Below are 15,558 nucleotides of genomic sequence, written 5' to 3' on the forward strand. Positions count from 1 at the left end.
CCAGCCAGCAAAATGCTGCCCACATAATAATCTCATAGAACCCCTTCACCAGAGGGCTCAACTTTCAGACCTGTACCGCTCATTCGGTGTACACCATAAGCTGCCTCGTTGTTGAGGATATGGTGAACGATGAATCATCTTACTTACAGATTACTTTTTTCCATCTATGTAGATGCACTGTACTGCGTTGGTTTTTGCACCATTCAACTCTTAGATGTGCATTCATCTTTGTAATGGAGGGGTTATGCACTGCGACCATACCATAATATCTCTCTATGGGTGTTTATAAAGATGCATAATTGTTGCTGACAGTCTGACCACATTCTCTGTCACCTGATGAAGAGTTGCTCTCCATCATTTCAGATATATACACATCACGTTAGTAACAACTAAAACCCTGCCATTAACCCTCTTTCAAAGTCACTTAGATCGGTTCCTCTTGTAGTTTTGATCCAGTTTGAGAATAAAAAGAGCCTGCTCAGACTTGTTTATAAATGTAACAGGGAGTGATGGGTGTCATTTGCTCAGTTGTACCATGCAGTGTAGCTAGTGTGTATCTATGGCAACGGGGCCGCGTCGTCTACGTATAGATGTCTGGAGGCGGAGACAACATCCACCAGGGGAGATGACGGACAGCTGCTTAAACCAATTGGCGATGGAAGAATTTAAAGGTGGCCAATAAGAAAGCAGCAAAAGAGAACAGTAGTTAGATAGAGAGATCGAGGGCAGTAGCAGGTACCCAAACCTTTGAGAGACAGCACCGAGAAAGACTAATGGTAAGACAAGCGCTAGTTTGCTAATTGCTAATAATGTTATTCCTGAATGACGTAAACGATATTACTATGCGTATTATGCACTTACTGTCAGTATATTTCATATAAGATGGTCTTCGATATTCGCGTAGCTGCTGTGTAACGGTAAGCTTAGCTGCCTTGCTGCTAGCTAGGTGGTGTGTTGTCTCTCCACCACAGCCGTAGACAAGAGATGCTTTCCTGTCTGACACACTCCTTGCTGGAGCTGACATTCGTATTTACAGAGAGGCAGACAAGCACGATTAAAGAAGTTAACAGTAGCTAGTGGTTCAAATCCTAACCTTATTCATAATGCACTCTTTGTAATCAGTACGGTTATGGCCTTTACCCTGCTCCTCTTGTAGACCCAGCATGAAGAACCAGTCCTTCCAGTAACATGGACAAATACGAAAAGGTGAAGAAAATTGGGGAAGGTTCATTTGGGAAAGCCATTCTTGTCAAATCAAAAGAGGATGGACGCCCCTATGTCATTAAGGAGATTGGCATATCTGGAGTAAGCTCATAATGCATACTGTAACAGGCACAAGCTTCACATGTCACTGTTAATGCCAGCTCATTTTTCACTACCTTGTTCTTTCACATTCTCTGTCTCTTCTATCTTGACAGATGCCAAGTAAAGAGAGGCAGGAATCTCGAAAAGAAGTTGCTGTTCTTGCCAAAATGAGTCATCCCAATATTGTCCAGTATAAGGAGTCTTTTGAAGGTATTTACACAGTCTGTTTGGTACTTATAACCAGATGGGCATGATGTAATGTGTGTACCAGAATCTTTCTGAAATCTGTTTAACTTTCATTTTAGAGGCAGGCTCCCTGTATATTGTGATGGACTACTGTGAGGGTGGAGACCTCTTCAAGAAGATCAACTCTCAGAAAGGAGTGTTGTTCTCAGAGGAGCAAGTAGGCCAAACACCATTTGAGACTATCATGATTTTTTTTTTAAAGATATAGCTGTCAACAGACTATCAACACTGATACTTATAAAACCGGTGGTATTTTATACTTCTGTGCTTTTCTTTGATATGTATTTAGACAATTTCAATGTCAGTATATTTTCCTAGGTTGTTCATCCAATAGAATTTTATTATGTAGATAAAGAAAACTGATATTGTTAAACATCGGTTGACTCTTGCCTAGATCCTGGATTGGTTTGTTCAGATTTGCTTGGCATTGAAGCACGTACATGATCGCAAAATCCTCCACAGAGACATCAAATCACAGGTATTGCTTCATGTACTACAATATCTATGATCATTTTTTTGTTTTTTTACTTATCCTCTTATTCACCTGTCTTTTTGTAATCTCCATGCAGAACATCTTTTTGACTAAAGATGGGACTATACAGCTTGGAGACTTCGGAATTGCAAGGGTGTTGAACAGGTATCAGTTTCATCACAATAAATAGGCAGATATATAAGAAGTCAAGATTTAGGAATAGCAAAACATAACAAAAATAACATTCTGTTCTCATTTCAGCACTGTAGAACTGGCAAGAACATGTATAGGAACACCATATTATCTATCACCAGAGATCTGCGAAAATAAACCATACAACAACAAAAGGTAAATAACTTAATTCTCCAGGTCACCTGTGTTGTGTTTGTCTATTTTTTGTGTAATTTAGATGCTGACCACTTTCTTCCACTCAAACTGTGAGTCACACTGGACAAGCTGCTGGCTTCTGGGTGTATCATGTCTCCTGTTTATTGAGTGAACATGCTTGTGGATATCTACAGCAGGAAGCTAGTATTGATTATATGTATGCATGGAACCTAATCTACTGTATTTAGAACTAGTGAAGTAAGTTTAGAAATATCTCTGTGCTCATTTTTTTTTATGTCTACAGTTAATAATAAAGACAGGAAATGGCTTGACATGTTAAACATCATTGTATGAATTTAAACCTACCCCAGAACTTATCCCAGCCTTTTTGTTTGAATGTTCTCTCCTCTCATTTTCCCTACTTTCCCTTCTGCAGTGATATTTGGGCCCTAGGGTGTGTCCTATATGAAATGTGCACTCTTAAGCATGCAGTAAGTATTCAGTGTGTGCGCGCTGTTTACTAATGAATACAGATTTAATATGTCTTATGCAGCATTTCAGTGCTCCCATATGTACTGATTTTGAAGTGTCAAAGAATGGGAAATCATTCCTCAGTATGGCATTCATAGTCTGTATTTCTTGATATTTGGTGTTATGGTATTATTGCATATGGCCATGTATGATTTCTCTAAGATTGTATGTGTGAACCACATGTGTATCTTCTCAGTTTGAGGCTGGCAACATGAAAAACCTTGTCCTGAAGATCATTCGTGGATCGTACCCTCCCGTGTCTGTTCACTACTCCCATGAACTTCGCTCTCTCTTGGCGCAGTTGTTTAAACGCAACCCTCGAGAAAGGCCCTCAGTCAGCAGCATTCTGGACAAATCATTCCTTTCCTGCAGGATAGAAAGGTTCCTCACACCACAGGTAAAGCAAACGGTTAGTTGTCAGTGATACAGCTTGAATGTTTTAAATCCACATCTTATTCACAAACATATTTTCCCTTGATTCCAGCTTATTGCTCAGGAATTCCGACATACTTTTCTTCACAAGCAGCCTAAGATTGGTGCAGTGCAGGGGCCACCAGGTATGTTAATTCTGCTGCTGAAATTGAAACACACAGAAAAAGTGTATTTTAACACCTCCATCAGTACAATTTTTCATGTAATTGTAATAATAGCATAAAACCATATGCTCACCATTGGACCATCGTAACTTGTGTTGCAATTTTGATGTTTTTCTTATTTATTTAAAATATTGATGCTAGTCATTATTTGTCTGTATGTTCATGAGACTCTGTTTTTTCTTTTGTTGTTGTTTTTTATTTTTATTTTATTTTTTTTTTGTGTGTGTGACCAGCCAAACGTCCTGCCCCTGGCTTCATACCACTCACCCCAGCCCAGAAGATTACCAAACCAGCCACCAAATATGGAGTGCCTTTGACTGTAAGAAAGGTTTCGGATGCAGCCAGAAAGTCAGCAGAGAGGAAACCCGCTGTAAAACATAAACCGGTTAGTAGTCTGTTGACTGTAATGATGGGTTGCTCTGAGTTTTTGTACTTCACTTATGCTTTTTCATTCTGCTGTCGCTGTTAAAAACAAGCTCCTAGGAGCTCCTAGCCTAGCATGTCAGAGGCTTCTCCCATCTTTGTGTGTGTGTGTGTGTGTGTGTGTGTGGGTGGGTGGAGACTGTGTATGTGTGTGTTTTTACATCATAGTATGTTGGCAACCTCTGAACCCCAGTGTTATATGTTGCTCAGGCCCCTCTCCCAGCAGCCCCCCAGAGAAGAGCGGAGGAGGAAGAGAGGAAAAAACATGAGGTACAGCTGAGAGCCCCACATAACTTGTAATTACTGTTCAATTCCCCTTTTCTTTTCCCATTTATTCACACGTGAAGGTACCTTTATACCAGCATTTTTAGTTCTTGTCTTTCTCATTATGCCCCACTTTTTCCACTCCTGGCTCTATTTGGAGTGTTCTACCTGATTCCTCCTTTAACCAACCTTTCCTTCCTTTCTCGCCTACTTGCCCAGTGACAGAGCAGCCCTGTTGGCTCTTGCCTCATAGCGGGTTTCTTTATTATGTCTGTCTAAAATACAGTTGTGTTATACTGCAGGATGGCATCAGGAAGAAGAGGATGGAGTTGATTGAGAAAGAAAGGAAACAGAGAGAGCAGGTGAGTGCATTGTTAAGTCCATATGCATTTTTTTATACTTTTGAGTTATTTACTTATCCCTGTTGTCTTTAGATGTTCCTGTTGAAAGCAGAGCAAATGAAGAGATATGAAAAAGAAAAGGTGCGTTGTAAATGTGGCAATGTGTCTTATATTAACAGTATTAAGTGGAAAAAGCTGTGGAAGGGTCAGTGTGCTATATAAAACTGATCTTGTGATGTTACAGATCAATCGTATTAACCAAGCCAGAGAGCAAGGGTGGAAGCATGTCTTGAGTTCTAGTGGAGGTAGCAGCCCAGAGAGGAAGGTACACCATGCCTATTTCAGTTTTATGATACAAAGAGTTACCCAGGCTATCTGAAATAAACCATACATACAGTCTCCCCTTCTTGCTCACAAAAGAATTGTGTCCTGTAAACTTAGTGTTTTGTAGGTGGTGGAAAGAGGGCTGCAGGTGTTCCACCTTTCCCAAGCAAAACCCCTTATGAACACTACCATGCTGCTCTAGACCAAATGGCTAAACCACACCCTAAAGACATCAGCAGGGAGGGTTCTTCTGCAGGCCCAGGCAGTCCTATTCGGTAAGTTCTTCTGTCTCCTTGAGTTTTTTTTTTTTTTTTTTTGGTAGGTCAGGTGTGGTAAAATGAATAGCTGTTGTAATGGCTAAACCTCTGTGTGTAAGAGGTGTACCGGCTGCTGCTGGTCCAGTGCTGCCCAATGGCACTGCCCGACTAAACCCTGATGCAATCAAGAGAGAGCTTCAGAGGCTGCAACTTGTTTCTATACAAGCTCGTATTAATAGGTTAGTCAGACAGCTTCTTTGGACACAGTTAATTAAACCACACATCTTTTGTCATAGCATGAAAAGTAAAGTATTCAGGTGTAATTCAATTTTCAGGCAGCGTGGTCAGACGGCTGCTGAGCGGGCTGGTCAAGTGGAGGAGTTTTTACAGCGCAAAAGAGAAGCCATGATCAACAAAGTCCGTGCTGAGGGACAGCTGGTATGTAGTGTGACTTATACTGGAATTTAAAGGGTAGGATGATCCCTTGTGATTATGACCCACTCACAAGCTACCTATGATGATAGACAGTCCTGAAAAATGACTAACACACTGGCAAAAAAGTTCATTATTTGCAATTTCTTGGTTTATTTACTTTGATGTTTAGCATTATTGTCCTGCTGCATCACTAAGCTTTCCTGAACAAGTCTTTCACAATTTAAGCCCGGTGAATCCTGGTATTGTCATCTTGGAATTTGCCTGTGTCATCAGGGAAGAAAAAATCCATTGATGGAATAACCTGGTCATTCAGTATATTCAGGTAGTCAGCTGACCTCATTCTTTGGGCCCATAACATTATGGTAGGTACTAGGCATGATGGATGCATCACTTCACCCTCCTCTCTTCTTACCCTGATGCACCCATCACTCTGGAACAGGGTAAATCTGGACTCATCAGACAACATGACCTTCTTCCATTGCTCCAGAGTCCAATCTTTATGCTACCTAGCAAAATGAAGCCCTTTTTTCTGATTAGCCTCACTGACATGTGGTTTTCTAAAGGCTACACAGCTGTTTAGTCCCATTCCCTTGAGTTTTCTTTACATCCGTGTGTGTGAAAAAACTCTTACTTTAACTATTAAACATAGCCGTTACTTCTACTGTTTATGACTTTTTTTATTTTCTTTTTCAGGCAGTGTAGATTCAATTGTGGACTGATGTATATCTAAGTGCATTGATACTACTCTGTAACCTTTTCTAGCTACAGATCAACAAGCAAAAACAAGGAAATTGTAAATGATTTATTTACTTTTTTTTATCACTATGTGTTGCTCCTATGAGCAACAATTTTGAAAGTACTCTGCCCATTGTCAAAAAGTTATTAGTACATGCAAATCCACTGAGAATCAGCCACTTTCAGCCCACATATAGCTAATAAGGTGATCAGCGTGAACTGAAACAAGCCCATTCAAAGCTACCTATCTAGTATATAATGGGAATGAGCTAACATAAAGGAGTAAAGGTGTTAAACATGAGTGAAAGAATCATGATAGACAAAATGTTTAAAACATATACACTTGTTTGCTGATATGTGAATTCATTGGATAAGCCAAATAATGGGTTTTTGTTTGTTCATTTTGGTGCTAATATGTACTTAAGTGGTGGCCTAATGGCTGGAGAAGTGAGTTTGTGATCAGACAGCACTTCAATCATCCGAACCAGCATGATTGAATGTAGTTGGGCCAAGTGAAAAAAAAACTGCTTGCCTCACTTATTAACACCACTATGGTGACATTAAGCAAGGCTCTTGGTCTTGTCAATGTTGTTGTACTGGGTAGCTACTAGGTGTGAATGTTATCAGGGTGTTCCTCCAAAAGAGAGGTAGTGAAACCACCCTGCATGAGAATGAACTAGCAAATTTAACAAACAGTGCGCTTAATGGGCTAAAAAGTGTAGCACTGCATATTAAGGAGCTAAGACTGTGGGCTAACCACTAACAGTAACACCATTGACTTTACATGTATTCATTTTATTAAGGACCTAATAATAAAAATATTGATTAATGCAGTTTACATTTTCTTCTATCCCCCACTCATTACTGTTGGGGAAGTTAGATATAAGTCCTGCATCCTTCTAAAATGTGGTTAAATTGAACGGTAAACAGGGTACTCGGCAAAACCTGGCTGCAATCTTTGGAAGCCGGGCTGGTTCGGTTCAGTACAGGAGACCCAGAGTCAACAAAGAGGAGGAGGTAGGAGCGCAGACCTGAATCCCAGCTTCACACTCCACCTCACTCATGGCACGTCTGGCTTGGCACGTCTCATATGTCTGCACAAAAGTCCCTTTGACACACCCATAATTCCACCCAGCAGCTCAGACTAATGTCCACCCCTTGCATAATGTGTGGTGTTCCACTGTCTAATGTGAGCAGCTCCACTATTATTTATCCCAGTAATGGCTGTTATTATTCACAACAATGAATACCTTTGTTTTTCTTTATTGTGTAATTTGTCCCATTTTGAATAACTTCACCACCTCTGTTTTGCATTGTGTGTTACAGCTTTGCTTTGTTTTGAATTGAATTTTTAAATGTAGCGTTTCTTACCTGGTAACTGCAAAATATGTTATTTGATTTTGGCTGGATGATGTTTCCATGTACTGGTGTTAACATCCTATTGTGTTATGAGTGACGCTATGCCTTCAATAAGTGTTACCTACGTATGCTAATGTAATTGCAAATATCATTGATGCCACTGTGTGTGTATGTGTGTGTGTATGCTGGTTTGCTCACTGAACAGTGTATATAAGTGACCTTTCTGTTTTTCTTCTCAGGAATACTTGAAAAAACTGAGGCAAATCCGCCTTCTGAACTTCAATGAGCGCCAACAAATAAAAGCTCGACTCAGAGGAGAGAAGGTACAGCCCACCACTCTTAGATTCTGAGAGTACCTTCAGTTAGAGTGTTTTCTATGATATAGCTTGTCTTGTGGCTGATGTTGTTGTGTTTCAGTATGACAGCGATGGTTCCGACAGCCAGGAGTCCAGTGAGGAGGCAGAGCTCAGGAGAAAGAAGATAGAGGCTTTAAAAGTGAGTGTGCAAGGAACATACAGCTACGGCATTCACATTTTAAAACATGAGACTTTGATTATAAGACTTTGAAAACCACTGAATAAAATAACTGCAAAAAAAGAAAGATGATGCCAGTCAAGCCAGGCTGCGCCCACAATACACAATGTTTCCTTTTTTGTTTTATGGAGATTAAAAGGTCAGATGAATTAAACTAAACTTTATTTGTTTGTGTATATCTACCTGCCAGGCCCAAGCAAATGCCCGTGCTGCTGTACTGAAAGAGCAGCTGGAGAAGAAAAGGAGAGAAGCATATGAGAGAGAAAAGAGAGCTTGGGAGGACCATGTAAGCTCTTTCATTCAAGTGTCTAATGTCAGTACTTGGCCTTACTGGTGCATTAGTTTAAGTAGTGGTCTAATTGTTAGTATTGTGTATTGTGGAAGCTTGCAGCACGGGGGGTTAAGGTTGGCATGGCAGCAGAAAACATAGCAGCAGCGGCAGTGGCAGTAGCAGTGTCAACTACCTCTGACAATCCTCTTCCACAGCCCAATCCCTCTGAGTCTGATCCAACTGCCCAAGCTTCAGCCCTGCCCGCATCCAAACCCTCCACCCCAGCTATATCCATGACTGCTGCCCTGAAGAATGTTGGAGCAGTCAGTATACCTTTATAGTGTTTTGTGTCCTACAGCATCTGTTTGTTAGTGTGTGAATTGCTTTGCTGCATCAATTTAGCATTTTGTTTTTGACAGATTACTCCACTAAAAGAGAACTTGCCAGAGCCAGAGAGTGCCACAGCCACAAAGGTGAGTTTTTCAGGAATAATTTACTGGCTCAAATTTCCTTCAGTCTGAGTATTAAGTGATTAAATACGTAGAAGGATAACTAATCTAAACTCAATGCTTTACATGTGACAGAGTGAGAAAAAGCAAATACTGCACAGACTTAACCTGAACCTTAAAGGCCAGAGTCCATCAGAGGAGTCTGAGGAATTGCCTACAGCCACTGCAGAACAAAGTCCTGCTTCCCAACAGAACCAGCCTGACTCAGAGAAGTGTCCTCCTTTGAATGGAGACCGGAAGAAGTGGGAGGCTGCAGAATTGCCGGTGCTTGCTGTGGGTCAGGAAATGCTAGCAGAACCCTCTGTCACGACAACTGGCGAGTTGAACCTTTACACAATTTTAAAAACATTTCTCTTGTGTTATGCTAAGGTTTTGGTTTATTTTCTAGTAAACCTAAGTTGTCTTTTGTTGATTGTTATTTATCATTTGATAGAACCACTTTCCAAAATAATGAATTTGCCCTCATACAATATATTGTAATACTACACATTATTACTTGTTTTGGAAGTTCTTTGACCATTGTGAACTTTTTATGTTATACGAGTTCATATATACAGTTTTGCTCAATTTTTCTTCACCCTTACTTTATTCCACCAGCCACCTCAGCTTCTCCAGAAGATGAGTCCGTTGGAGACAGGAAGAAATGGGAGGCAGGAGTTCCACTTGTCCTCTCTGTAGCTCAGCAAACTCTAGAGGAGACATGCTTCACAACCATCGGTGAGTTTCTTTCTCCTTGTACATGTACATTGCCTAAAAATTACAACAATCTCCAATGGAAACATTAAAAAAAACCTTTCTTTCTGTGGTTGTATATATAATGTCTCAGAGCAAACAGCAGGTGAAGTCATACAGATGGCTGTGCCACAGGAAGAAGCTCCTAGGAAAGCTTGGGGAGTAAGTCCACACTCTCAGGTGTTGAGAGTACTTCAGGAGGCAGAGCTTCAGCCTCTGACCCAGCAACTGGAAAATGTCACCGTCTGTGAGGAGTTTTCTAATTCTGGTTAGTCACTCTTTGTGTTCTTGCCATCCAAATGAAGCCAATTCATTTGAATGTCAGTCAGTAATAATTACATATCATAAATACATGTAGTTTGAATAGCTCAGAACCAACTTGGCATGCAATACTCTCCACAGAGGAGCATAACCAGGAGGCACCTAAAGAAGTGCTGACCTCTAACCTGTCTGCTGTTGGTGACACCCCTGACATTCAGAAGGAGAGCACAGCTCCAACAAAGGCCAGCCATAAGGAAATGTCTGTGGCCAGTGAAGTAGAAAGAGTATCACTGCCACCCATCTCTACTGAGACTCAGGGTTAGTATGTCATTCTATCAGATATTGATCAGATACAGCATTTCATCTCCTTATTTTACAGTATATTTTCAGAACAGTGCAGTCCTATCTGGGCTTAATTCTTTCAGATCCAGCTGATATTGAATCAGTCGTTTTGGAAGACACGCATAAACAGGCTTCACCCCGCCCAGCTGGTGTCCAGCAAGCATGGGAGCAGGAAGCCCAAAAGTCAGTGTGACTATTTATCTTTATTATTATTTATATTAACAAAGGAATTAGCACTTACAACAACTGAAACTTCCATAATTCAAGTCCATGTACCCACTGTACAGTATAGAAAGCTACAATATGCAACTTCAACTAGCACCAGCATGATACTCAACATGAGTCCACTCTGATCTGTCTAGCCACTCCAACATGTTCTGCACAACTTAGTCAAGTAGGAATTTCCTGATTGATTAGAAGGTGGTGCCTTGCTGAAAAACGTTTAGGAGCAAACATCTCTGCGCCGTTGCCAGGTTGTTCAGTCATAGACAACTTCGAGAGCACCTCTTCACATTGAGATAAGATATGGAGCTTGTTTTTATTTTTTTAAAAGTTACATACTGTAGCTTAATATGAACAAGGCCGATACAGCTAATGTTTTTTTAGCATGAACAATGTCTTAAAGAGTGAAAGATAGATGAAGATAACGAAAGATATCATTTAAGTGTATTTCATGTACAGGCCACCAGAGGGCAGTGCAAGACCAAGATGCACTAAGGAGGCTGAGAAGAGTGCACAGAAACCAACAGAACCTTCAGGTGAGATGAATGTTTAGTGAATTATATCCCCTTTATTTTTCAGTGTTATCTTAATTAAATCTGCCCTTCTTTTCCTATTTCCAGGTCTACCCCAGTGTGAGGAGCCAATGTTTATTAAGCTGTGTTCCCCGGCCCACCGACGCACTGCTGCCCTTGCAGTCCTCTCAGCCCAGTCCTCCGTGGATGAATCATCCTCCTCTCTGGCCTCTCGATCACGCTCTGTCTCACCTCTGCGCTCCAAACACCATGATGCCCTCCTCATTGGTCTCTCTACGGGCATGTTTGACGCCAACAACCCCAAGGTGCTTACTTGCAGAATGTTACCCTTCTGATTTTTTTCTAATAATTACATTGTTAATGAACAAAAGATCTAATGTTAATTGTAGTGAAGGTAAGGAAGGTCAGGGAACCATGATTTTAATTTTTTAATATCTTTCATGAGCTGCAGGTGAGCTGCTGTTGCAGGGGTTAAGGAAATTCACACTTGTTCTTCCTTGTGTGATGTCATGGGCTGTGTGGTATTTTTAGGCAGGATTTCAGTCTTTCTTATTAATGAGGGGGTCTGGAAACGAGCCAGTACCATTAATCACAGAGTCTGAAACTGCAGTGGGTCTGATAGAAGAGAAAAGAGCATGCATCAGCCTACATCTTTCATAACCTTCATCTGGAACATTAAGATGTGCAGAACTGAGCTCAACTTTTTTTTTTTTTTGTTGTTGTTCTTAGACAACTTTTAGGATTTTCATTTTCTACATTGCTTATACATCACAATAACAGATTACATTCTATTGCTCATATACACTTTTATTTGTTAAATATTTATTATTTATTCCTGTCTGTAATAATAACAATAATGTCACTGTTTGTTTCACATGCTCAGATGCTGCGGACATGCTCTCTACCAGACCTCAGTCGTCTCTTTAGCTCTCAGCAGGACTCTGGAGTGACAAGTGATGCTAATGTTGCCCCAGACAACAATCTGGAAATTGAAGACCTGGAAGAGGCAGCTAAAGATGACGAGCAGTCAGAGAATGAAGAGTAAGACAAACTGTCTTTCTGAAAAATGTTGCCAGAGATGACAATATAAACTTAAGCAGGACTCTGTTGCAGTTGGGCAGTGACGTGCATGTGGTGAGAATATTCTCTCTTCTTTAGTGCGTATGAGGATGAAGACCTGCGGGACATCAGGGCCTCCATGGAGAGACTCCTGCAGGAAGAGGCTGGAGCAGGAGATTTTAATGGAAACCCTCCAGATGGTGAAGATCACGAGCTGTTTAACAGGATAGCAGCTGAGATTGATCAGGACAATCAGATGGCTGTAGATGACGAGGATGATGATGATGATGAAAATGATGAAGAGGAAGAGGAGGAAGAAGAGGGCGAGGAGGATGACGAGGATGAAGAATGCTCTAATGGAAGTCCTGGTGATGAGGAAGCTGGGGAGTTGCTTACTAATGGTGTGGGAGAGGAGAACAACAGTAATAATAGCCAGTTCAATGAAGAGTGGCATTCAGGTAGGAGGAAACCTGGACTCACCAGTGCTGTGAAAATATTTGAAGGAAAAAAAAACTTTTTAAAATGCATTTTTTACCTATTTTGTAGAAATAATTTGAACTGGAGTTCAATGGCGTGATCTAGAGCCAAAGCGAAATAGTACAATGAAACGTGATAAATCTTTCTGCCCTTACAGATGGCAGTGGAGAGGACCAGGGCGGAGAGGCTGAGAATCATGACAGCATCTTCAGTCGTCTGGAAGAGCTTCGCTTCAACCTGGAGCAGCAGATGGGCTTTGAGAAGTTCATTGAAGCTTACAATAAGATTAAGGTTTGACATATTTATTTTATCACTGTCTAAATCTTTAGGTCATTCATGCAGTCTCACGGTTATAGCAGATGTCTTGTTGTTGTGGTGCTCAAGGCGATACATGAAGATGAAGATGAGAATATTGACCTGGGCTCCAGTTTGGTCTTAAGCATTTTGGGAACTGAACACCAGCACCTGTATCCCAACATCCTTCATCTAGTGATGGCAGATGGCGCGTATCAAGAAGGTTAGTAGACATAATTAATCATATGTATTCTATCCTTTTATTGTCTTTTTATTCTTGTCCATTTTCCACAACACTCTTTCCTCTGGAGTTTTTGGATCACTTGTGTGTTTCTCTTGTTCTGGTCAGCAGCTGTGTTCAATTGTCCTTGTCAACAGCTTTGTTCAGTCAGTCCTCAGTGCTTTTCCCACAGCAAAGAGTTGTGTCGGAGTACAGTGAGTGTTTAATCTAATCTCCCAAATCCTATCCTCTTTTCTCACGTCGCTGCAGCTTCACCAAGTCGTAAAGAGGCTAAGTGGATGTGAAACACACCCTCAACACTGTCTATCTGCTAAGTCTGTGCCAAGGCAGTGGGGGGTTATTTCTTTTGAGTTTGACAAGTTTTCTGCAGGATGGGAGCCGTCTTCAGATACATTTTCTCTCAGAGTATTTCAATTTGACAATTCTTTTGTTTTCTATTTTTACTGTCTACAGTGGAAGATGCAAATATCTCCCTCCAGGATCTGACTCAAGATTTGTGAAAGATGTATCTTATGCCTCATATCTATATAGCAACAACACTGTGTGTATTTTTGAAACATTATTGAGGCAGATACTGGAGAACAAACCCATGTACTTTGATAATTTCGTATCATCTATTTGCTACGCTCACCATTAAATATCAAAACTCAGCCTGGTGTTTCAGATGACACAGCTTTAGGTTGATTCTAATGCCTGTTTGTCTGAAAACATAAATGCATTTATGCTTTTGTGGAATTCAGTGCATTATCAGCCATCAACATACAGATGTAAGTGCTGTTGTTGGTTTGCCAAACATTTAGTTTTAGTCATCCACCTTTCTCCCCCCTGTTTTTGAAGCAGATGTGGTCTAACCAGTGACCTTTGGCTCTCAAATGAATTTGTACCAACATGATGCTCTCTCTCCTCTTCCTCTCTTGTAGATAATGATGAATAATAAATCTGCTATGGAGCTGCTGGCAAATATGACAATCTGCTAGCCATCTGATGTCTTCCTATGATGATCATCGTCAGAAGGATCTATGCATGTTGTGTTGCAATTGTGCATCTAACAGTGTTTCAGGCACACTTGCATGATGGATAATTAGTACGCTCAAACCTGTTTTTCATACTTTTGACTGTCTGCACCTGACACTATTTTCTAAGTGTTAATTTGAAAAGTGCGTTATTAAATACGTGTTCTTATTAACCAAAGTAAACTTCAAGGTTCTGTCACGTTTATGAAAGTCTGTGAATGACTGACATGTATATTTTCACATTTATTAATGGTATAAAGTCTGTAGTGTTTTTAGTTTGCTGTTGCTGGTCCTCTCAGGTGCTCTCTCTTTCTAATTATCACATACTCAAAGAAACACAGACCAGATCACCCTCAGAACAGATGTACAACAATTTACTCAGAACCAGTTGAACCTCCTTTTCTTACAACTGTTTTCACCAAACAAGACGTTAAATGTTTTCGCATTTCTTACAGTTTCATTTTGCCCATATTTGTTGAATGATTATTGTAAGACTGTTGTATGGTACTGTAGCAAGACTGTGGCGTTGGAGCGATGCACTGAGCCAGGTCAGGTTTAGGTTTGGAACAGAGAATTGTACTGATGATGTAAGCAATGGCACAGATAATAATCCTTATAATTATAAATGATCTAACATAATAAACATTTTTTTAAATATCCTGACTACTTACCTTTTGCATTTCTTTCTGCCACCCGGCTGTGAAGACTATAAGGAATGAGCACGTCAGTACAGGTATTTGCAGTTAGCTGGTTTGCATCACAAATTTGTTCAATAAAAATAAAACATTACAACATAACATCACAAATATGATGGTAGGACTATTTTCATCCACAGACCTTCAACAGACCACTGTGCCCTCTGTCTGCTAGTAAGATTTATTTGTAGATGGAATCCCTGTGGAGCCTCCAGTGCTCTAACACCATGTCTGATTTAGTGTGACAGGAGAAGCGGGTGTGTTTTCCAATAAGAGTAAACAAACCAGTCTGATAATAGAGCTTTGCAGCCTTTTGTGGCTTTAATGTTGCAGAGGATACTTAAAAATTTTAATCGTGTCCACCACAACCATTACTTATTTGAACTTTCAGGCCTCTATTTGTAACACTCCCATCTGCCAATGACCAGGTTAGTTCTTGCCTATGTGCTTAAATGAACGACACCCATTCTTTATTGAGCCCTTATTGACATCAATGCAAATGCATGCTGTCTCTGGTAAAGTCACTCCATAATTCAGTTCAGATGTTAACGCTTAGCATGCATTTAAAGTTCAGCTTGTACATCGTGGGCCAAATTGAATATGTAAATGACAAATCAATTTAGAATTTTAAATAAAGTATATGTCAGAATGATTTGTTTTTAATTCCGTTTTAAATTGACAAACATTAAATAACAGTTTTTTGTGGATTATGGAGAGTTTCTTCCTCTCTGTCTCCCTCTCTCTGTACCTGTCTGCAAAT

General features: G+C 40.4%; 1 protein-coding gene across 1 annotated transcript; it reads left to right on the top strand.

The window, feature by feature from the left end:
- The first annotated feature begins 714 nt into the window (after positions 1-714).
- Positions 715-14,757, top strand: nek1 (NIMA-related kinase 1). Its single transcript, XM_026346033.1, has 36 exons — positions 715-776; positions 1,157-1,305; positions 1,419-1,515; positions 1,611-1,708; positions 1,946-2,029; positions 2,121-2,188; positions 2,285-2,371; positions 2,787-2,841; positions 3,078-3,278; positions 3,366-3,438; positions 3,711-3,862; positions 4,111-4,170; positions 4,467-4,526; positions 4,599-4,646; positions 4,750-4,830; positions 4,947-5,104; positions 5,206-5,325; positions 5,422-5,524; positions 7,187-7,273; positions 7,855-7,938; positions 8,033-8,110; positions 8,340-8,435; positions 8,534-8,743; positions 8,840-8,893; positions 9,005-9,245; positions 9,536-9,646; positions 9,756-9,929; positions 10,064-10,240; positions 10,348-10,447; positions 10,946-11,022; positions 11,107-11,324; positions 11,903-12,060; positions 12,178-12,536; positions 12,713-12,846; positions 12,940-13,072; positions 14,011-14,757. The coding sequence occupies exons 2-36, from the start codon at positions 1,189-1,191 to the stop codon at positions 14,022-14,024; spliced, it is 4,167 nt and encodes a 1,388-aa protein (XP_026201818.1). The 5' UTR covers positions 715-776; positions 1,157-1,188; the 3' UTR covers positions 14,025-14,757.
- The last annotated feature ends 801 nt before the right edge of the window (positions 14,758-15,558 follow it).

This window comes from Anabas testudineus, chromosome 4 (assembly GCF_900324465.2).
Source record: "Anabas testudineus chromosome 4, fAnaTes1.2, whole genome shotgun sequence".
Taxonomy (NCBI): domain Eukaryota; kingdom Metazoa; phylum Chordata; class Actinopteri; order Anabantiformes; family Anabantidae; genus Anabas; species Anabas testudineus.

Excerpts from the sequence above, each read along its gene's own strand:
- nek1 (XM_026346033.1), top strand. The coding sequence starts at position 1,189 with ATGGACAAATACGAAAAGGTGAAGAAAATTGGGGAAGGTTCATTTGGG. Across the intron at positions 3,439-3,710 it reads TGCAGTGCAGGGGCCACCAG|CCAAACGTCCTGCCCCTGGC; the intron begins GTATGTTAATTC and ends GTGTGTGACCAG. Across the intron at positions 9,647-9,755 it reads GACATGCTTCACAACCATCG|AGCAAACAGCAGGTGAAGTC; the intron begins GTGAGTTTCTTT and ends ATAATGTCTCAG.